The sequence below is a fragment of the Cynocephalus volans genome, chromosome 11 (assembly GCF_027409185.1).
Source record: "Cynocephalus volans isolate mCynVol1 chromosome 11, mCynVol1.pri, whole genome shotgun sequence".
Classification (NCBI taxonomy): domain Eukaryota; kingdom Metazoa; phylum Chordata; class Mammalia; order Dermoptera; family Cynocephalidae; genus Cynocephalus; species Cynocephalus volans.
In genome coordinates, this window is record NC_084470.1 from 91485251 (window position 1) to 91508905 (window position 23655).

General features: G+C 46.9%; 1 protein-coding gene across 2 annotated transcripts in view; it reads right to left on the reverse strand.

Annotated features, from left to right (window-relative positions):
* Positions 1-23655, reverse strand: part of SRGAP3 (SLIT-ROBO Rho GTPase activating protein 3) — a 229785-nt gene that overhangs the window by 91103 nt on the left and 115027 nt on the right. For both annotated transcript variants that reach the window (XM_063114225.1, XM_063114223.1), the window contains exon 3: positions 9385-9547. In XM_063114225.1, coding sequence (XP_062970295.1) covers positions 9385-9547 — 163 coding nt within the window. The remainder of the gene's footprint in view (positions 1-9384; positions 9548-23655) is intronic.

Genomic DNA, 23655 nt, shown 5'->3' on the forward strand with positions numbered 1-23655 from the left:
TCTGTGACTTACCAATTTGAATCTCTTGCCCATGTTTCTACTAAAGGGTGTTTGCCCTTTTCTTATTAATTTGTAAGATCTGATTTTATATTCTGGGCATTAACTTGCTATTCATTCTGTGCGTGCCAAATATCTTCTTGTCTTTTCTGTATTTTCAATTTATTTATTTATTTGTTCTTTTTTTTTTTTTTTAAATCATGTGGATCTTTTTACTAGAGAATTCATGTATTTTGAAAATGAGATATAAAAATCAGGTAATAATATAATGTTGGATGTGCCACAAAACAAATGAATAATGAAACAAACTAATGTCTAGAACATTCATTTTTTTCCTCAAAATCCTAATTCAGAAACATTTACTTATTTTTGTTCTCGTATGGAAGATTTTTTAAATGTTTATATAATGGAATTTATCAATATTTTCTTTCACGGTTTGTGCTTTTTCATGTTTTCTTTAAGCAGTCTTTTCCTATCCCAAGGTTTTACATGTAAGCTCCTACATTTTCTTTGAAAAGGTTTAAAGTTTTGCATTTTTCCTCTAGCACTTTAATCTATCTTGAATATATTTTTGTGAACAAAGGTACAGGCCTTGTTTTTTTCCATATAAAAAAATATGTGTATGTGGGGGGGGGTGGATGCATATGGTGTATGTATACGATCAATTCCTGCAAATGATAACAAACAACCAGTTAATCAGCCCCATTTACTAAATAGTCATCCTTTTCCCTCTGACTTGTAACATACCAATGCCATACAAGTTCCCATTTCTGGGGGGGTCTATTTCTGGGCTCTCTGTTCTTTCTCTTTGATCTGTTTGTCTACCCTGCTCCAGTATTTTCCATTTTACTGACTATCGCTTTAGAGGAAATCTTGATATATGATAAAGCTAATGTTCCAACATATATCAAAAAATATATATCTTATAGATCTAATTTTCTTATTATAGTGCAATAAACTTGCAAATTAAAAATAAGCAGAAAGCTTTTAAAAATCTTCAAAACTTAAAAAAATAAATTCTGAATAATTAATGGGCAAAGAAGAAATTGTAATGGAAATTATGAAATATTTATATCTGAATGACAATGACAGCATCACCTATCAAAACTTCTGGGATGCAGCTAATTTGTAGCATCAATGGCATTAATTTTCAATCATTCTTGTTTTCTAATGTATGCACTTAAATGGCACTTTCTAACTGAATATGGCTGGCACACTGAACATTATTAATTTTTGTGTATTAATCTCATAAACAGCCACTTGGCTGAACTCTCTTCAGCAGGAAGTATGATTAGCTGTTGGTTTTGGTAAATACTCTTTATCAAGCTAAGGGAGTTCCTATTTATTCTTAATTCACTAAGAGTTTTTGTCTTAAATGGTGGAAAATTAGAAGCATGCCTTTTAAAAGTCAAGGATGCCATTCCCCTCCCCACTGTACTGGATGGAGGTCATAGCCAACATAATAAGGCAAGAAAAATAAATAAGAGGTTGTAAAAGAAGAGACAAGACCATCATCATTGAGAACTAATCAATGAATAGTTTCTTGAGCATATTCCTTATTTCTGGCCCTTTGTTTAACCTGTTCACCCTGAATAAAATCTTCCTTCATTCCATCTCCTATCTTAATTACCACTATGTTCCTTCTCAAAGTCCCAATAATCAACCTAATAATGGCTAATATGTATCAATTGTTTACTATGTACTAGGTAGGCATTTTATAAAGTTTTGGAGTTTTTTGTTTTGTTTCTAGTGGCTGGCCAGCATGGAAATCTGAACCCTTAACCTTGGCATTACACGGTGGTGCTCTAACCAACTGAGCTAACCAGCCAGCTCTAAAAGGTTTTTTAATCCTTAACAACCACCTTATGGAGGGGGCTATTATTAGCTCCATTTTGAAAATAATCAAACTCAGAGAGTTTAGGGATTAGGCCAAGCTCACACAGCCAGAAAGTGGCAAAACAGAGATTGAGCCACAGTCCATCCGTAACCCTAGCTACTGCCCAGCTGTCTACTTGTTCATGATATAAGACCCAGACTTTTTTGCTCACAGGCCTTTGCTTTGGTCTGGATTCTGTCTCTCACTTTTCCCAAGTCTCTGCATATCTGTTGTGAACACCACTCAGATGTCAGTCAGGACTGGAGAACTTACTCCCCCAGCTGTGGAAAGAGCTGTGACAGACACCCCCAGCTGTCAGCCCTCTCTGAAACTGCCTCAGCTGAAGAGCATCTGCCCAAGCCCATGCCCCTTTCTAGAAGCTTCACATATCCACTGACTAATCAGCATGAGGGTATAAAGGCCCAGACTACTTGCCACACCTCAGGACAACTCTGAAGGCTATCAAGCTCCCTGAAGAGTCAGGTGAGGCCTTCCTTATGACCGTGCCACAGCCAATTTCTCCATGTGCTGGCTTGTTTCCCTCCCTTTCTCTGCAGGTGGGAATCCCAAGAGCCCTCCTGAATATACCCCATACCCTATGTGCTTCCTCAGAGCCAGCATCCCAGGGAACCCAGGCTGTTCCCCTGATCCTTCAAGGCTCACTTCAGATGCCTCCCCACCATCAAGCCTTCCCTGAATCTGCCTCTGATTACAAGTTCTCCTCCCTCCGAATGGGCTTCTGTGGTAATGACCATCCCTCTGTGCTACACCTGGAGAAGTTACTGCTTCACACCTGTCCTGGCTTCCACACTACACTCTGAGCTCCTTGAGGGTGGGTATTGTGTGGGACTCATTTCTCTATCTGCCTTAGTACCTGCCTTAGCACTGAGCATGGGCTCTGGAGTCGGACACATCTGGATTCAAACCCCAGCTCTGCCATTATGGGCATCAGTTTACTCATCTGTAAAATGAGGTAATGACAGCATCTTCCTCTTAGACTTGAAGGGTTTTTTTATTTATTTATTTGACAGTCTTTGTTGCTGGTTTGTTACATCTTGTTCTAACCCAGATCCTTATGGGCACAAGGCTGGAAAACAAATTCCTGCTCTGCCCACGGCTCAACCTGCTGAAAAAAAAAACAGGCTCTGACACCCCAGAACTTCACCGTTCTCACTCCCTTCCAGCCCTGAGAGCTCGGTGTGTGCTACTCGGGAACACCAACATGAGGCAGCGGATGGGTATGAAGACCAGAGCTCGAGTGCTTCCTAACAGCCTCCCTTTAGGGTCTTCTTGGCCTCGCCCCGCAGGCCACCAGGCACCGACATCACTCCATTTGCCAACATGAGCAGCTCTTCCTGGCACCCAAGAGCGCCACCAGCAGACTTGAAGAATTAAATGCATATAGAATGCTGAGCCCAGAGCCTGGCATACAGTAGGCACTCACTCATTGTTAATAATTACTGTTTGCCTACTGTCATGCGAACACTAATATGTTTATTGAATGAGTTGGGAATGCCTGATGACCAGCTTAGCAGGTTCTGCTGACAGAGTGATTGTTCACGACTTGATCTCCCTGGGAGACAGTAGAGACTGGCTGAAGGAACCTCACCCTTTGGCAGTTTGCCCACTTTGCTCTCTCCACCCCACCCCCATCCCCATGCAGGCCTTGTAGCTGGGCCCTCCAGCATGCAAACCCTCACTCTCTCCTGCAACCAAAAGATAAACTTGGCTTTGAATCCAAGGCCACTGGCGCTTTTGATCTCAGTTACAAAGCAATGCAATTACTGGACACAAAAGCCCTGATTTATTTATGAAATGTGATGGACATCTTTGAGACGGGAATGTAAAAACTCACTCAAGACCAAGTCCTTGTTGCCACACAGTGAATGGCTGCTTTCAAACACAAGCCCCCGAAATGCCTTCTCTTCCCTGCTAAGAGTCTTTCCTCATTAGTGCGGCCTCCAGAACACCACAGCTTCCAGCAATCAAATTCACATCACGGCCAGGGCAAGTAATTAAATTCCGCAGGCATTGGAGCATAGGATGATGGACGCTGTTGTTAAGGAGTCTGAGGAAAACAGAATGAGGCTGGAAATGGAAGGGGCTTCAATGCCGGGTCTCAGGAGAGGTTAGGGATGGGGGAAGGGTGATGCAGACTGAACCTCCCACCTGGTTTATGTGCCACATGGGGCAGGGGATTCAGTTCTGAACCTGGAGTCAAAAACCTGACTGTGGGGCCAGACTCTGCACTTATCAGGTGTGGGCCTCAGTTTCCTCACCTGTAAAACAAGGAGGTTGGACTCGATGAGTCATTCTCCATGTGTGGTCTCCAGACCAGCAGCATTAGCATCTCCTGGGAACTTGTATGAAAGGTACATTCTCAGGCCCCACCTCAGACCTACAAAATCGGAAACCGTGGGGCTGGGGCCCAGCAGTCTGTTTAAGCCCTGCAGGTGATTCTGACACATGCTAGAATTTAAGAACCCCTGTTAGATAATGTTTGAAGATGAGGGCACAAACTCAAATGCATAAAAGGCCAGGGAGACGAAATAAAGGAAGCAAGCAGGTATGATACACTGGACAACAGCAGGGCCAGCGGGCCAGTGCAGAGAGTGTGCCCAGCCTGACAGGGCCGGCAGCTGCTCAGCTCCAGCTAACTATGGCCAAGTATGAGCCCATGTGGATCTGGTACTGTCGGAGCTTCCAATTCTACAAGAGATTTTATGTGAAATCTCCAAATTTTTAAACGTCAATTTAATTTTTCTTAACATAGTGAGGGCCAAAAAGATTACACTTGAGAGCCAAATTCAGCCATGCACTGCCATTTTGCAGCCTCCTTTGCAGTTGCCTTTGACCCCCTTCATGATGTCTTCTACTCACTGTGCCCTTGCCTTTCTCCAGACACTGAACTCACTTCCCCACCAGGGGACTCCTGTTCATCCTTTAACACCCAACTCCAGACTCACCTCCGCTGTGAATTCATTCTCACTGCCTCACTTTCTACGCCTCCACTAAGAAGGCAAAGAATCAAACATAAGACCAAAGAACTGACCTGCAGAAGAACTAACAGAGACATGAAGAAGCTGCAAAGCAGGCTTTTCCCACAAAAGAGGAATGAGGACCTCTTGAAAATCACCCTCTTGCTGCCTGAAAAATCACTTAAATAAGGACACTGATACCATTTGACCAGATTCTAATAAGATGAAGTTTTAAAAGGGCAAAGCTAAAGAAACACAATTGCAGAATTCATAGGCTAGGTTAAAAAACAGTCGGTACAAAAACACCTGGGGGTTTTAGCTGACAGAGTTGAGTGTCAATCATGTGATAAAGCTGTCATCAAAAAGACAAATGCCCTCACAGGTCTGATTATTAGAAATAAAGTGTCTAGACAGCCCTGCTCTGCTCTGAGCTGGTTAGACCTCCTAGAGTCTTCTGAATGGTTCTGAACATCAGAGATCTGTGGTACGACTCAGAGAGAGTGACCAAGGTGGGGAGAAAATCCAAAGCCAAATCACAGGGGAAACAATTAAAGGAACCTAGAATGTTTGTGCACAGGTAAGATGGGGTGGTTGGTCATGATTTCTGACTTCGGGCAACTAAAAGGTTTCCATATGGATTTCATCTATGTGACCCTCAAGGGATGACCAGGACCCATGAGTGGAAACACTGTAAGATTTCATTTCAGCACTGGGAAGATTTTCGATTGACCACAGTTGTCCCCAAATGGAATGGGCTATCCTGAGAGGCTGTGAATGTCCTCTATTGAGGGACATCTAGCAGAGGGTGAGCAGCTGCTGTAGAGGATGATAAACGCACAGTATTGGGAGTCTAGCAGACACCTATTGTTTTATTGCTCCCTTCTACTTGTAAGGGCACCCCCGTTCTTCTTGGGGAACCACTCCTCACCTGTTCTTGGCCCCATGAATCAGGTGGAGTTAAGTGAGCATCTGGCTTTGGGGATGAGTATGTTCCCCCGGCCTGGTCAGTCGGAGTGCTGCATCTCCCTGGCCACAGGTGCAGCTTCAGGTGTGTTCACATGACCCATGCTGGGCCAATCAGAGCCCAGAAGACCCAATTCTGGGAAAAGGGACTTGAAGCAGGTAGGATGTAATCCTGGAGCTGCCAAGGGCCACCTGGTCATCACATGAGGAGACACTATGAAGGAGCCCCTCCCGTCCCCCCCAAAAAGGAAAACAGATACAAGTCTCTGATAACATCCTTTGTGTCCTGGAAGCCCCCCATGCCTAAAGCCAAGCTCATCTCTGAAGAACTGGTAAGTTCTCTTTTTTCCTTAAAGTAGGTTGAGCTGGATTTCGTCTGCAACCATAAGAGTCCTGGTCACTAACAATGGCCTCTAAGATCTCATTCAGTTCCATTTTGCTAGGGCTGATCCACATCTCACATTTAAAGCAAGGGCCACCTGCATAGCTTCTGGAATTTGAAGTGCTGCCTCTAGTCTGAAGAACAGACTCTACTGCAAAAGGAGAAATGGAGAATCACGGCAAGGTAAGCCATTAAATTAGGGAGCATCCTGCATCAATGAGAAGCTGGCAGCCAGGACGGCTGTCCCAGGCTGAAGCCAAAAAAGGCACAAGCTGGAAGACAGGCACAGGATGGACACCTGTCCTGGAAGCCACTCCCTCCTCCTGTAGGCTCACTACAAGCATGACTTAGTGGGGCAGTCAAGGAACAGCCATCTTGAGCACTAGACCCCATCTCAGGCATGGGGAGGAGTTCCATTCTAGAAATCACTAGCCAGCTACCATTTAATGAGCAGCTGCTGGATACCAGGTCTGTGCTGGACATTTGCTCTACCTCTACTGGTAAAATAGCCCCCTGCAGTATGCATCGTTACTGTCCCCATTTCCCAGAGGAGCAGACTGAGGCTCAAAGAGATTTGTCCGGGGTCAGTGAGAGGCAGTTCTGAGACCAGACCGCCTCCAAAAGCCCAGCCACAGTGCCTCCTGCTGGTGATGACAATGGGCCCAAAGCTGCCAAGTCTGGGTTCTCCTCGCAGCTTCACAAGACTTTACCTCCTCATCTCTAAAATGGGTAGGTGAGGAGTCGGTTCTCCAGTCTGACCAGCGACCGGCCTCCACAGCTGTTCCGAGGTCCGCAAGAACTGTTGTTATGTAAGCAGCACAGGCCTCGGTTCCAAGATAGCACGTAACCAATGCGACACAAAGGGGCCGAGCCGTGCTAAGTCAGCCAGCCAGGCTCTGTCCGTCTCTCTGCAGGCGCACAGGGGCCGGATTGTTTCCTTTGTTTCACCCGCACAGGCCCAGTAACGAGGCAGCCAGGTGCTCAGCTGTAGACATTTTTTCATTATTTTCCACCCTGTTAACCCCCATCACAAGTCAGGCTGCTGTCAGCCTAAATGAGAACTGAAAAGATTTATCTCACTTGTCCCAGGGCTCAGCTCAGGAAAAAGGCCCTTCATTTCCTAAAGGCCCTGATGACCCTTTCTCTGTGAGTCACTCCCACCCAGGAAAAAAAATGTGACAGCAGTGGCGGGCGGGGACTGGCAACGGGACCATCGGTCCAAACTTGAGACGTCTGAATTGCGGTGTGATTTTCTTTTTACTTTTTTTCTTTTTTTCGTACTGTATTCACTTTCCTGATTATGTTTGCTTACACAGGTATTAAACTTAGACCACATTTTATAAATGCAGCCCCAGGAGGGGACCAGAAGCATATTGTGTGGCAAGAGGAAATTAGCCCGTGATTATAGTTTTGCTATAGAAGTAATCCTCAAAGTGGACAATCCAAACACTGACCTTGGAGGGATGATTATATTTTAAATCAACTTGTCCCCTTCCTTATGCTCCTAGCAATCCCAGGTCACCAAATCCCTAAAATTGGCATCTGGCAAGAAGAGATGAGCAAGATTATTTTAGTAATAATCATCCTTACATTTGTATAATAATAGCCAGCTTTCACCGAACACATACTAAGTGTCAGGCACTGCTCTCCATGCTGCAGATGGGGATAAGAACCCTCTTAATCCTTCCAGCTGCCCTGTGGGTATTTCTAGCCCCATTTCACAAGTGAAGAAACTGAGGCACAGAGAGTTTAAGTAACGAGCCCAAAGACACACAGCTAATAAATGATGGAACCCGGATTACCAATGCAAGAATTGAAGAACTCTGCACCGAGAGGCCACACCCCAAGCACTTTGCAACAGTGCCTCTCTCCTTCACGGACACCATTTGTCTGACCTTCACTCTGTCCCTGGGAAGCAGGTGATCTCAACCCCATTGGATAGACAAAGAGGACGAGGTTCACAGATGCTAAATGATTTGCCCATTTTACAGCTGGGGAAACTGAAGTTCACGGAAGTGAGTTCAGTTCAACAAACATTTACAGCCTGTTCCAGGCACTGTGCAAGGAGCTCAGGATACAGAGACGGGGTGCCCTAAAAAGTGAAAACTCCCTTCTCACTCAGCTTCTGCACACATCTATATGGGTAAAACCTCTTGATCATGAAATTCCTGTTGCAAACTGTTTCTAAGAAAGTAACAGTGGAAATACCACATGTTCTCACTTATTGGAGGGAGCTAAAAATTAATATATAAATTCACACACACACATACACACACACACACACACAAACCGGGGGGGGTGGGGAAGAAGATATAACAACCACAATTATTTGAAGTTGATACAACAAGCAAACAGAAAGGACATTGTTGGGGGGGAGGGGGGGAGGGAGAAGGGAGGGAGGTGTTGGTGATGGGGAGCAATAATCAGCTACAATGTATATCAACAAAATAAAATTTAAAAAAAAAAAAAAAAAAAAAAAAAAGAAAGTAACAGTGGATGTGACAAAGGAACTCACAGCAGTATCATTTATAAGAGTAAAATAATGGAAATAACCCGAGTGTTCAACAATAAGAGGTTAGTTAAACCAGGGTACATCTGTGAGATGAAATACTATGTAATCATTCAAAATGTTATAGAAATATATCTATTGATGTGGGAAAATTTTGTAACAGAGTGTTACATAATTTTTTAGGTGACATAAGCAGGTAGGAAAATTACATATGCAGTATGATCTCATTTGGGAAAAATGCATATGTACACCAGAAAATGTGTAAATACTAGCACTCATAGAAAACATTTGCATATGTTCATATAAAAAATTCCTAGAACATCAAAATGATTATCTCTGAGTGATAACATTTCAGGTGATTTTAATTTGTGTGCGTGCTCATCTCCATTTTACCAAATTTCTCCCAATGAACATGTACTACTTGCCTAGCCATGCAATGTTTTTTATTTTTGTGGCAGTGGTTGCTGAAGTGGCTGAGACCACACAGTCTTTGCAAGGCATATCTAGGTTCAAACTCAGGGATGGAGTGTCACATCCAGCCCTTGGCCCCTTGTATCCTTCAACATGCCTGCCCTCCCAGTCCTTTGTCCCCAAACCACATCCCACCCTGGCAGGCATAGTTTTGCCATGGCCAGACTGGGGGAGAGACCTGGGGCAGGTGGGGTGGCTGCTTGCCCACCTTTTTGAAGAGTCTGATGACATCTTCGCTGATCTGGGAGAGGCGGACAATGATGTTGTTCATGAAGATGTCATTGAGGGTGGCGTGGTCTCGGCTCTCCCGCCGGGTCTGATGCAGGACCAGATACCAACAGTTCACAGGTGAGAGGAGGTACTGGTCTTTCCTGTGGAAACCAAGACAGCTCAGGTCGACTACATTGGAACTATCATCCACACAGTGGTTTACATTGTCACCCACCTCGGCTCTTTTGACCCTCATGATGCCTCGTCAAGGTTTTATTACAACACATTTTACAGCTGGGGAAACAGAGGCTCTCAAGCTGAAGTGACCCTGCAAGGTCACAGAGCAGTCAGGGCTGGAGTCAGACCCAGGTCTTCTCCTCTAAGGCCTATGCTGTCTACTTTCCCACCAAGTGTGGCGCCTGCTACATGCACCTCTCCCTCCGGGAAGAAGCTGCCTCCCCCGGGGCTAAGAAATACTAAACCAATTGTGTTTGAAATACTTGTGTGATTTCTAGAACTATGCAGTGGAGAACAAAAAGTGGACACTTTCTTTCCCCTTCCCTGCCTCTCCCAATCCCTGAAATCCCTTCAGACTCTGAACCCTTTGTTCTCCCCCAGGGATCAGCTTTTGTCTCTTGGAAACATGTGCCTCCGCCCCTGGGTGGAGCTGGTAGCAGAGGGGTCTGGAGGGTTCAGGTTCTGTATTTGGGAGGAGGGGTTAAGGAAGGATGGTTTTGAGTAAGGCACACACAGGACAAATAAACTTTTGTTCTACAGTGATGGATAAATTCTTAGCATACCCTAGCTGGGTACTATGCTAAAACAAGGGTTCTCAAAGTGTGCTCCCCAGACTAGTAGCAGCAGCCCCACTCCAGACCTGCTGAGTCAGAAACTCTGGGGCAGGGCCCAGCCATCGGGGTCTTATCAAACCCACCAGGGGATTCTGATGCTCACTCAAGTCTGAGGACCACAGGTCCTTACACCACTGTTTCCCGAAGCTTGGGATATTAATGAAACTGGAGAAGATCTGTCTCTTGCCTATACTGTCATTCTGCCTTATCTGCAGTTTTGCTCTTCATGATTTCCATTACCCACAGTTAACTGTGTTCCAAAAATATTAGATGGAAAATTCCAGAAAGAAACAATTCATAAATTTTCAATTGCACACCATTCTGAGCTGCCTGATGAAATCTCGCACAGTTCTGCTCCATCCCACCAAGGATGTGAATCATCCCACTGTCCAGCATATCCACTCCGTCTGTTAGTCACTTAGAAGCCATCTCAGTGATGGATTGACTGTCACAGCATCACAGTGCTGTGTTCAAGTCACCCTTATTTTACTTCATAATGGCCCAAAGCATGACAGTAGTGGTGCTAGCAATTTGGATATGCCAAAGAGAAGCCAAATATATACCAAAGAGCAGTTAATCTCTCACAGTGCCTAATTTATAAATTAAACTTTATCACAGGTATGCATGTATATATGGGGGAAAATAGTGTATAGGGTTCAATACTGTATTAGTTCATTTCTGTTGCTTATAATGGAATACCCGAAACTGGGTAATTTATAAAGAACAGAGGTTTATTTGGCTTATGATTCTGGGACAGCTGCATCTGGTGTGGGCCTCAGGCTGCTTCTACTTATGGTGGAAAACACCAGGCAGCCAGCAGTTGCAAGATCACATGTAGAGAGGAAGCAAGAGAGAGAAGGGAGGTGCCAGGCTCCTTTAAACAACCAGCACTCATGAGAACTAATAGAGAACTCACTCACTACCTCCCCTGCCCGACCCCCCAAGGGAATTAAACTGTTCAAGAGGGATCTGCCCCCATGACCCAAGCACCTCCCAACACAGTCAAGTTGAGGATCAGATTTTGACATGAGCTTTGGGGGGACAACACATCCAAACTCTATCAGGTACTATCCAAGGTTTCATGCATCCACTTCAGGTCTTGGAACGCATCCCCCATGGATAAGGGAGGCCTACTGTACTTTGCCAAAAACCTCTCAGCCTTAGGAAAAGGAGGGTATACCATGTTCCCCAAAGAAAGAGGGAAGGACAATTAAAAACCAAAACCAAAATCGAACCAAGAATCCCATCCTGCCACATAGAGAGTCTGTGCAAGTTCTTGTCCTTCAACCCTGAGAATTTCTCTTACTCCTCTTTCCAGTGTGGAAAGAACTGTTGGAAAGGCAGGAGGTAAGGGAAGAGGCCCATCCACCACCTAAGGGTGGTTGGCTTCAGGGTCCCCTCCAGGCCTGCTTTGGTCCACGCCCATCCTGAGGGCCCCCCCCCCTTCCAGGAGCTGGCTGAGGTCATGCTCTCAGGATGCACAGCCTCCCACTGTGATGGCACCCTCCTCCCCAAAACCCAGTGGAAGTGCTCCAGGGTGCAGCCCTGAGGGTCACTGAGCTGCTGCCTCCCCCTACTCCCCAACAGCCACCCTCCTCTCCTACCCTGGGGCTTTGGTGGTGGGTGTGGGCATAGACATGGGGCTGGAGGCAGAAAGACCAGTCAAGAGGTCATCTTAGTTCAGGAGAAGAGAGATGGTAAGATCTGGGTGGGGCACTGGGGCCAGAGACACTGGACTTGAGAAACCCTCAACAGGAGAGCATATCACCCTGGAGGCTTCCTGGAAAGGGAGGAGGCAGGAGTGGATGGTGATTCTGAGGTTTGGGTCTCAGGCAACTGAGCGGCTGCTGATGACATGAACTGAGATAAAAACTTCAAGGGGAGAAGAAGGTTAGGGCTGAAAATACTTTATCTGCTTCCCAGGTGGTGATAGAAGTGGTAAGATTAGCGTTAAGGAGAGATGAGATAATTGAGCTGTTACCTAAATTACTTCGGGGGCTTAGCTCAACCTGGGATGTAAGAATTGAACAGCCTCAGGGAATTACACTTGCAAAATGTATGGAAGTTACAGCCAGAAGATGAGTTTCAGAGGGAAGGAAAGAGACAAGGGTCTCAGAAGGGGCTCGGAAGTGCTGGGATGGCTTGGGGACCATTAATCAGGTCACCTGGCCAGAAAGACATGATAATAGGAAGGGCAGAAAGGATAGCACTTACCTCACCTGAAGCCATGGGCTGCAGTGCAGTGCAGTCAAAGACTGAATTGCAGGAGGAGGTAGAATGAGCAGAGGCAAGAGAAGGAAGTTACCCAAACAACCAAGGACTTGTTAAGTTGAAGTGAGCAGATGCCGGGAAGATGAAAGCCTTGGTTCATTCAGGCTTCCATTCATCCTTCTCTCTGTGCGGATGTGTTGGGCACCACTGGGTGTTGGGGATGCACCAGCCACAAGGGCTGGCAAGACCCTGCTCCACAAGCCTTCTACTTGAGTAGGGGAGATGCACAAGGAAACAGAAAATGATAGCATGGCTTCAACAATATAGTCATGGGAAGGGGACTCTGGAGCAGAGGAAGGCCATCTCACCCAGATCTGGTGCTGGGGTGGTCATGGATGGCTCCCTAGAGGAAGCACTTTCTAGGCTGAGAACAAAAAGCTGGTCTGGAGTTTCACAGGGAAGAGCTTTCTAGGTGGAGAAATATGATGATCAAGGGCTCAGAGAGAAGCAGGAGAGGGCATGAATGTAGTTGAGGGGGCCCAAGCATGATGTTCTGGGGTGGGGGTGAGGGTGACAAATGAAGTTGGAGACTTAGGCAGAGAGCACATGGCCAGGGGCCTTTAAGTCTCATTACAGAATTTGAGTTTCAACCAGAGGTGTGCAGGGAGCCACTGAAAGGCTTAGAGCAGGGGAATGAAAGGGTAAAACTGCATTTTCAAACCCTCACTCTGGCTACTGTGCAGAGGACAGGTTTGAGGGGACCAAGAGAGAAGTTGAGGGAGTCAATTAACACCTAGGTAGGAAACTGATGGTACTTGGAGATTGATTGGATGGGATTGGAGTTGGAAATTCAGAGGGAGGAAAAAGCTGTCTGTGGTGACTCCCCAGCTTTCTGGTTTGGCACCTGGGGGAGCAGAGGCAGCCTTTGCTGAGATGAAGAGGAGCAGGTCAAGGGTGGGTGGGCAGGAAGGATGATGAGTTCAATCTGAGCATGATAGTCTAGAGGGCTTGTGGAATGTCCAGATGGAGCTCTCTGGGCTAGAGAGACAAATGTAGAAGCCAGCAGCAAGTAGTCGGATGGTATATGAAACCACAAAATGGCACGGAACACTTTCCAAATACCACAGTCACACGGCAGAAGAGGCAAATCCCCAGGAATCCCAGCAAGGCTAGAGCTGAAGGATGCAGACAGCCAGGCCACCGCAGCTCCTCACCTCCTGGCTATCTGGAAGAGGGCTAGGATGGGGATCATGTGCCAGCCTGTCCTTCTCTGTAGAGATGCTGTTCCAGGCCTGCCAACCAACCAGGAGGCCCATCCTCTAGGTCTGTCCAGCTCAGAAGATTGCTGGTTCTTCTCTTCCTATGTCTCCCAGCCCTGGCTTAGCTCATGTGGAGACTAAAAGGTTGGGGTGAGCTGTCAGGAACAGAATTGGCCACTCTGGAAAGCTGGCATCAGTGGCCTTGGTGACAATGGTACTAGGCTCTCACCATATCAGAAAGAAGAGGGAAAGGCTGCAGATGGGACCTGGCCCAGCAAAACACAAAGACATCTGACTTGGGTTGGGTGTTCACTTGTGTCTGCCACACTAGCTGTGTGACTTTATGCAGCTACCCATCTTCTGTGGCCTGGCCACTCAAACCATATCATTAGCCCTGGGGTTAAACACCAGAAGGACCAGAAATGGTCATTCTCCAGCACTTCATCCATTCAATGCATTTCACTTGAATATTTTGTATAGATCAGACACAGGGACACAATCTTGAGCACAACAGACACAATTCCTGCCTCCATGGACTGCACAGTCTGGCCAGGGAGACAGATGCCCCTCATGGAGTCCCACAAGTGAGTGTGAAGTTAGAATGGCAGCAGGTGCTAGAAACGAGGGGCACGGTTGTCCGTGAGAGTCCGTAGCAAGGGATCTGGCCTGACTTCAGGGTCACTAAGGGAGGTTCTAGAGGAAGAGGTGGAGGGAGCTGAGTGAACGGGCTGGGAGGGTGGACTGAGAGGAGAAAGTTCCAGGCAGAGGGGACAGAATGGGCAAAGGCCCACTGGGAGTGGAGAGCTTGGGGTGTTTAAGGAACTGCGTGGCAGAGGAGGGAGAGGGTGCAGGGTGAGGCTGGAGTGGTCTGCAGGGTCTCACGGGCTCTAGTGAGTGCCTATATCTCCATCCTGTTCACCATCTGGATTGTACCAGGACTGCAGGAAGAAGCACCCAGGCCACATGGCCACAGCTAAGCTGGATGCTGGCCTTCAGCCAGGGACTTCAGCCTCTGCCCTTCCCTTTCCAGGGGGTTACCGTCTCTTCTAAAAGTGGAACGCCCGTGACCTGAGATCCAGCTCCTTTGCCTTCTCCTCACTCCTCACTCCTGCAAGATGTCAAAATGCACCCAGGCCCACGCTCTCGTCTAAGGCACATTTTGAGCCACCTTTCTGCTTTTCCAATCTTGCATCCATGCATCTACCCAGCAGGCAGAAGCTGCTGAGCTAAGACAGAATGTTAGCACTTTTGTATATATATATGTATAGATTTTCTTCTTTTATGGCTAGAAAATAGCAATGAAAATTTCTGGTGAGTCACAGCTTCCTTTCTTGGCTAGAGGAGCTGGGCATGAGGTTCCAGAGACTGCAGCTAGCAAAGCCAGGACTTGCCAAGCTGGTAAGTTAGGAAATGAAATTAGCAGTGAGCCAGCTTCTCTGGCTTCTTGGCTTCTCGTCTGGGGGCCGGAAAATTCCGCTTAGCAAACAGAACCCATTTCCAAGCCTGCAGAGCTCCACCTTGCAGATGAATCCAAAGCCACTTCCCTGGGATACTGGTCCCTCCGGGAGGAAGGCAAGTTCCTGCAGCTGACTCCATCCTGCAGGAGCCAAGTCCCTGCTCTGGCTTCCTGCTCTCTTCCAGGACGTTCTCAGGTCTTACACTGGGCTTGCTCAGTTGGCTACCAGCAAAGCTGCCTCTGAAAAGCGTGACCTCAATTAGTTCCAGGGCCAGAAAGGTGTGTGTTGCTACCTAAGCTTCCCCAAGTGGGATTTGGAATTCATTGCATTGCTCATAGCGTGAATTACCAATTCAGCAGATAGTGACCAAATGCTTTTTCTGTGCCAACATGGTAGTAGGGAAATGAGCCACACTCCCTGCTTCATGGAGCTTTCAGCCTAGCGAGGGCCTCAGATAGGAATCCAATAACCACAGAAATGAATGGAACACGGCCATGAAGGGTAAGTGCATGGTGCCTCAAGAGTCTGTAACAGGGGGGCTGACCTCACCTGGGGAAAGCAGGGGTGGGTGTCAGCCAGCCACGCTGGTCCTTCTTGTCACTGAGACCTTAGCTGAGCTGTTTCTCCTCCTTGAGGCCCTCCCTGGCCACACCACAGCTCCCCATTTCTATCACACCACTATTTTAGTGTCATTACAGCACTATCGACCCTGGGATTTGCCTCGTTCATTTCCTTTTGGGTTTTGGTCTTTGTCCCTCTCTCTAGCTTATGTCTGTTTCTCTGGTGGACAGGCAGGGCTGGGCACATGGTCAGCTCTCAGAAAATATTTGTTGACTAGGTGAAAAGTGCCTCCTGAGCTGGGTGAGGGATTGAAACAAGGCCAGAGAGGGAGTCCAAGCCAGGGCCTCGATGGGCGGGCTGAGTGCCGGGCTGTGCACTAGTGTCCTGAGCCATCATCACAAAGCACCACACAAGGAGTGGCTTGAACCACAGACACGCCTTCTCTCACAGTCTGCAGGCTGCAAGGCCAAGAGCAAGCCATCGGCAGGGCAGGTTCCTCCGGAGGCTGCGAGGCAGCATCTGTTCCAGGCCTCATTCCTAGCTTCTGGTGTTTGCTGGCGATCTCTGACATTCCATGGAATGTAGACACTGAACCCTGATCTCTGCCTTCATCCTCACAAGGTGTTCTCCCCACGTGTCTATCTGTGTCCAAAGTCCCCCTTTGCATAAGGACACAAGTCATGTTGGATTAGGGCCCACCCAGTGACCCCATTCTTACTTGATTGCCCTATAAAGACCCTATTTCCAAATAAAGTCACACTCTGAGGTACCAGGGTTTAAAGACTTCAACACATGAGCTTTGACATTCAGCCCATCACAGGCCATCACCCCAAGCAGAAAGGGTGGCAAGGAGAGTTTACACATGGCTCAGGCATCTTTCTTGTGGTCCATTAGAGGAGCAAATAGACCTACAGGGCAGAGGGTCAAGTCTGACCTCCTTAGCTGACATTCAGGGCCTGCCCCGCCTCCCTCCAGCCCAGCCTGCTCTCCTTTCCCTCTCTCTGTGAAAGGAAACCTTCTCCAGGCAGTAGATGAAGCTCTGAGCCAGGAATGTCTTTCTTTATTTGTTTCTTGGGGTGACTCCCCCACCCCTCCAGGAGGCCCCTGGGGCATGTGAGGCCACTGCACTGGGAGCCAAGACCATGATGCAGGCCTGGCTCCCTGAGACAGAGTCATTCTGAAAGGGACTGAGTACATCCACTGCGTCACCTGGCCAAAGCAGGTTCTGCTTACCAGGGTTGGGGTGCTGTGGAGCCAGAAGCCTGGGGTTCAAATGTCCATTCTGTCCCTCGCCAACAAAGTGACCTTGGGAAGCTGATTAAGTCTTTCTTTCCTTGTCTGTAAAATGGGTTGACAAAACCTACCTCACAGTGGTGCTTTGAGGATTAAATGAGGCCACTCCTGTGATGCTCTTAGTATCAAACCCAGCATATAGTAATTATTACTATTACTCTTATTGGCACCATTATTACTAATATTATCACCAGTTTGTTGGGAAAATCCACTGACTGATGTATGTAGATGTATGGCCTATGGTAGGTTTTCTACAAATGATGGTTTTCCTCCTTCACTACTACCTTCTCTCCCTGCAAACTTTTATGTGAACTTCAGAGGCCCAGTGCAAATGTTCCTGTGACTCCCCATCCACCCCAAGGCAGACTGGTTCCTATGGGATCCCATTCCTCACACCTTGCCATGATGGCACACTGGGTCTGGTGTCCAGAAGCACCTCTGAGCACCCCCCCACCTTGACTTGCTGAATGTATTCTTGGTACTAGAATGAAAATCCCTGACTCATTAGGCTATACCTGGGCAACTTTTCTTTCCCTACAAGCTTACTTTGCCTTGGTTTATCCACCTGCAAAATGGGTGCACCATGTGGTGTGTGCAGCACTAGGCACACACCTCTAGGCCAAAGCTCCTCTAGCCAGTTCTTTCACCAGTCAGTCGTGGATCCTAAGCTAGGGCTCACCTGCCTGACCTCCAGGTTCCTTGCCTATCAGGTGGGGATGACGACACCTTCCCTGACCCCTTCCCCCCCACACACACACCAGGATTCTTGAGAGGATTTAAGCAGCTAGAAGCTGGGGAAGAAATTTGCAAAGTGTAAGGTCCTATACAACCTTTGAAGGTCTTTATTATCCTATTTGCCTAATATAATCCAGTCAAAACTAAACCCCTGCATTTTACTGCTTACTAAAATCTCCTTTATTACAACATGTATAGTTCATTTTTAGTATAAAAATTAAACAATAAGCATGTATATATGTATATCAAGCATATACATACATAAATAAATTGCTTTGTGGTTAATACTTTGGAAGTTGCTGATTACAGTGATGCTGGCGTGGGATCTGGGAAAGGGCCAGATGGAAAAACGGGAAGGAGAAAAGGAGGCTATAGCTATGGTACAGACCACTCTTTAGGCTGAGCCTCCCAGCGATGAAAAAAAGAAGGTGGAGGATGGGGAAGGTGGGGATGAACAATGTCCACTGTCCAGGACTGGAAGCGGTCCAGGGGTGGTCTTATGCTGCCTTCAGGACTTCTGCCACTCCTGGGTATCACCATACCTAAAATCTCCCTGTCAATTGTCTTTTTTTACTTAAATAGATTTATTTACAAAGGATTTTCCCTAGTCTTAATTTTTAAAAAGCATCACTTACCATAAACAGAAGGTAACTGAAAAATTACATTCAAGGGAAACAAAACAGTATTATTCATTCTTAGGCAGATGCAGATGCCTGAGATCTGTTCTCTATTTGTTAAAAGGCAGATTAGAGAGGTGTTAACAACACACTAGTATCAAACTGAGACTTTCTCCTCAAGGTCACTGGAAAGATTGAAAAAGAATTGGAAAGATAATTCAGTGTTTATGGTTCATGTGTCATCAGTGATCCCCCCTCATTCGGAGGAACATTGATCTGGTCTGACCATCACCATGTTATAGAAACTCCCCCCTAAAATACCCAGCCTTAGTGCACACACCTCTGTGGATTGGGAACTCATTACCTCCCCAGGCAGTCCTTTCATTGCTAGACAACTCTGGCTACTGGAATGTTCTTAGGGTTGACTTGAAGTCTGCCTCTCTGAAAATGCTATCCTTGGACCTCAGTTCTCTCCTTCTGCAGCCACGCAAAATAAGACTATTTCCTTCATATATTTAAAGAAAGCATTTGGTAGTATGTTGGTATTTTCAGCTATTCATTCAAAAAACTGTAATAGAGTGTCTACCATGGGAGAAAGAGCAAGAGAGAGCGAGACAAGAAATGGGCCCTTGACTTCCAACAGCGGGCAGACCAAAGTGGGAGGACCAGATATATGAACTGGATCGTTCCTTGATAATCTGTCCCGAGCCCCATGACAGAGATGCACGACTCACCTTGGGAGGCCAGAGGAGCAGCTAGCCATGGTCTGGGATCAACAGCAGGGACTTTGCAGAAGAGGTGAGTCCTAAGCTGGCCTTCGTGGAGCAGGAGGAGAGGAAGGAAGCCCTGATGCCCGTACAAGAAGGGAGTGGTGTGGATGGATGGGCAGCCAACAGGAAAACACAAAGCCAGCCCAGAAAGGTGGGGGAACATATCCGAAGTCACGCAGCTGGATGCTTTTTACATTTTGGAGTCAGGTAGACCGAGATTGGAACCCTAGCTCTGCCACTTCCCTGCTCCAGCTGTGTCCCTCTGGGCAAATGACTTCTCAAAACCTCAGTATTTTCAACTAGAAAGATAAAGATAGCACATGCCTCACAGATCACAACATTTACCATGAGGTTTCAGTGAGACAGTGCACGTAAGACATCTGGTAGAGCACCTGGCACACAGTAATGTGGATGTGAGGGACATTTGAAAGACTAAACAACCTGCACAGCACAGGCACAGAACAATCAGGAAAGACCCGGCTGGCACACAGGCCCTGGGAGAATATCAGCTCTGGAGAGTATTACTCCAGAAAGCCATTACTAGGGTGATAGTAGCTGTAGTAACAGTAATAGCTACAAATGGAGGCACAGCCCCACCTGATGGCTCTCTCCATTTCCACCTCAATCTGAGCAACCTTTTAATTCTGAATTCTTTGCACATTTATATGTTCAATTTATACACTGCAAATGTGCTTCCCTGCTTAGGAATAACTGGAAGACTAAGTCTAAACTACTGCATCTTTTTAGAGAAATGCTACATCAGTGAAAAAAACTCTGTGATGCTTTATCCCCAGTAAGAAGTGCCTACTTGGAAATGAAGTTAGTTGTTCACTGGAATCGTCCCTCCCAGCTCCTCCATGAGCCTGAAAGATGCTCCAAGCCTTTTTTGCACAGAATACTTGCTTAGAATATTATTCATTAACTAGCAAAGCCCCTCCAGCTCTTTCCAAATTCTTTCCCAAAACATTTTAAACATGTTTTAATAGAATTCCTTGTTGCTTTTTCTCACAATGGTCCAAATAACAGCAACCAACACTTAACCCTCTGGACAGAGCATCAGGTATATCCCTTGGAAGGTGAGAGGTATCTACAACTAGAGAGTCAGAAGAGAGAGAAGAGGGTTCTGTCACCCCAAATGCACAGCACTATTTGCATGGAGTACTGACATCACACAGGGGAATCCAGCATTTGTCTAGAACAGAGCTTTTCTTACTGGGTCTCAAGAAGTGCTAGTTTGTGAAATATTAATAAATATTAGGATGAGGGGGAATGCTGTGGTCAAATAGCTTTCAGAAAGAAGTCGACAGTCTTCTTTATTGCAAGACTTCTCAGAGTTTCCTTCTCCTCCTCTCTCTCAACCAAACATCTCAAAGTATTGGTATTTTAGACGACATTTCTCTGGAGGAAGAAAAAAGTCTTATTCCCAGGAAACCTCTGTCTTCGTTAGACTGCCCAACTTCTTAAGACAAAAACATCCACCTACCCTGAGAGGCAGGTTTTCAGGCACCATATGTGTAGCCCTCCATGCCTTGTTCCTGCCCAGGAAGGGTGCCCACTCCAGGCCTTCCAAAGGAAAAGCCAAGCTCACGTTAGCCCTGGCTTGGAAAGGACAGTGGATTATGGATTTAATGCTGGTGAGGAGGAGGAAAGGCCAGCACAGCCTGAAAGCAGGTTGTACATAAATCTGCATCCAGAAAATCATCATAACTTCGGCTCTTAATCCACTGTTAAACTGTAGATTTCTGGGTTTCACCCCCAGAGTTCCTGATCCAGCAGGTCTGGGGTGAAGCCCTGGACTCTGCATTTCTGACAAGTCCCAATGTGATGCCGATGCTGCTGGCTGTAACCAGGCTTTGTAAACTAGTGCTCTAGCCTTCCACTGGTCCCCACTCTCTAGGTCAGGAGACCATTGCAAAGTCCACACTCTGTCCTCTCAGCAACACAGCACCAGGTGCCAGCATGTTAGCAGGTGACCCTTTGCCCAAAAGGCCTCACCATGCTCTTAAGACAGCCAGAGACAAATGTGCTCCTTTCCTGCCCGCCCCCCACCAAACAACTGTAATTACCACCTGACTTTCATTCATTCATTCAACAAACATTTATTGAGTGCCAATCACGTGCCAAACATTGCACTAGGTGCTAGAAACCCCATGTCAACAGGTACCTTCTCTGCCATCTCAGAGCTTGCAGCCCAGTGGCTGTCCCAAGGGGGATAGACAAATACACAGGCAATGAAACATGCCTTACATCCCTCCTCAAGTCCTTCCCATCTCGAGTGAGAAACAGGAGACATCCTGGATTCCTCTCTTTTCCTCCATCCAACCTCAGAATGACTTCCCAGAATGTTTACTTCTCCCTGTTTGCTCTGCTCCCCGCAGGTCATCACTCCCTCCTGCCTAGAGAGCTACCCCACAGCCATGTTGGTCTCCTCCACTCCGCTCTGCCCCCTCCAACCCAGGGTGTCTTTTAAATACATAAATCAGACCATGCTACTCCCTACTTACTCAAGAGCCTTCTGTTCTCCCCTCACTCATCACTTCCAGCCACCTGGCCTGTCCCAGAGCTGCTCCTTCTCATTTCTCAGGTCTCAGCATAAACCCACTTCCTCCAGAAACCTTCCCTGACCACTATTATAGCTCAGTGTGGAGGATGAAAGAAGACTGCCAAGCCTTTGACAGAAGGCTTTATCTCCCCTCCCCTGAAGCTGAGCTTTGACCAGTAGAGGAGGGTGGGGGCAGAGGTGACTATGCCAGCTCCAGGCCTAGCGTTGGAGGACTGAGGCTGCCATTTGCTGTCTCCCAGGCCTGAGCTACCATGCCCAAGGTCTGACACTGGATGGAGACAGAGGCCCTGACACTACATGGAGAGGGAGGCAGCCCAGCAGAGTCCAGCCTTCCAGCCATTCCCACCAAAGCACTAGGTATGTGAGTAAAGCCATCTTGAACCCTCCAGTCCAGACCAGACCAGCCACCAGCTGAATATCACTGAGTGATCCCAGTCAATGCCACATAAGGCAAAAAATCGCCCAGCTGAGCCCTGTCCAAATTCCTGACCCATTAAATCATGAGATACATTAAAAGTAGGGGCACTGCTGCTATGCAGAATAGATAACCAGAACATTTCACATTATATTTATTTCCATCACAGCGATCATTTGATTACAGTTTGTCTTTCTTTTATTTGCTTTTTTATTTTTTCTCCTTCATCCCTCTCCTTACTAGATGGTAAATTCCACCATGGTAGGAACCAAGTCTATCTTGTTCATCACTGTAAACCCAGGGTCTGGCATGTGGTAGGCACTCTACAAATATTGGTTAAATAAGCAAATAAATGAGTACATCAGAGTATTATGGGCACACAGAAGAAGGCACCAGGTCAGAATCCAGGCAGCTTTCCAGAGGACGTGACACCTAATTGCTGAGGGCTAAGGGCAAGCAGGAGGTGGTGTTCAAAGAGTACAGCCCCAGGGAGTTGGGGACTGCCCCAACCACACCAAATACCAGGCACTGACCCCCACCCCCCAGCCATGTTCTTGTCTCTCAAAATCTGAGAGCAAGGACCATGTTTCATTTATCTTTACATCTTCAGCACTGAGTCCAGCCCAGGAAAATAAGAGGTCCTCAATACACACATTTCTTTGAGAGAGAAGCACAAGCTGGAAGTTGGGAGCCCTGGATTTTGTAGCTCAATATCTCACTGTGTGTTCTTTGTAAAATGAGCCACTCAGCTCTTCTGGAGCTTGGTTTGCTTGAGAAAAAACAATCGGCTCCCTCTCACTGCCCTGGGTTATCATCAAAATTATAAGAGAGCCAAGATGTCACAGTGCTTTGGAAAAGGTTTGTTAGAATAGAAATACATGATGTTAGAAAAGAACATGGGATAATATTGTTCTCTAAATATTCAACCTGTCCCAGGGAAACCCCCAGAGCCATTCTGATCCTTTCTTTGAATCACATGCCACATGAGACTCAGCCCAGGTGAGTTCAGCCCAGGTGAGTCCAGCCCTAAACACAGCACCTCCTGGGCAGCTGCAAGTTTTCCAGTTGCCCAGGTGAACAGGGAACAACTGGGGCCTTAACAAGACATGGCCCACAGAGCCAAGCAGGAGTGCTGGACTTAGAGTCTAGGGACCTGAGTTCCCAACCCAGTTCTGCCCCTAATTTGCTGTGAGATTTTGGGCATGTCGATTCCCTCCCTGAACCAAATCTCTCAGCCAGAGTGGACTTTTTAGACCAAGTAAACCCTCTCCCTTCTCTTCCTCTTTCCTTCCTTCTTTCCTTCATCCCTCCATTCATTCACAGATGCTCCATCTCCACCCAGCACTGGGCCCATTGCAGTCAGAATTAAACCACAAGACCCAGGCCACCCTCAATGCCTGGGAGGCTGCTTGGCAGGTAAAAGGACACGTTTAAATAAAGTATCTGTAAAACAGCAGGACAAGGCTTCTTGGGACAGCCAAGATGAAGGATCTGGAGCTCAGCACAGACCCTGTGCTCTGAGCTCCAAAGAAGAGGC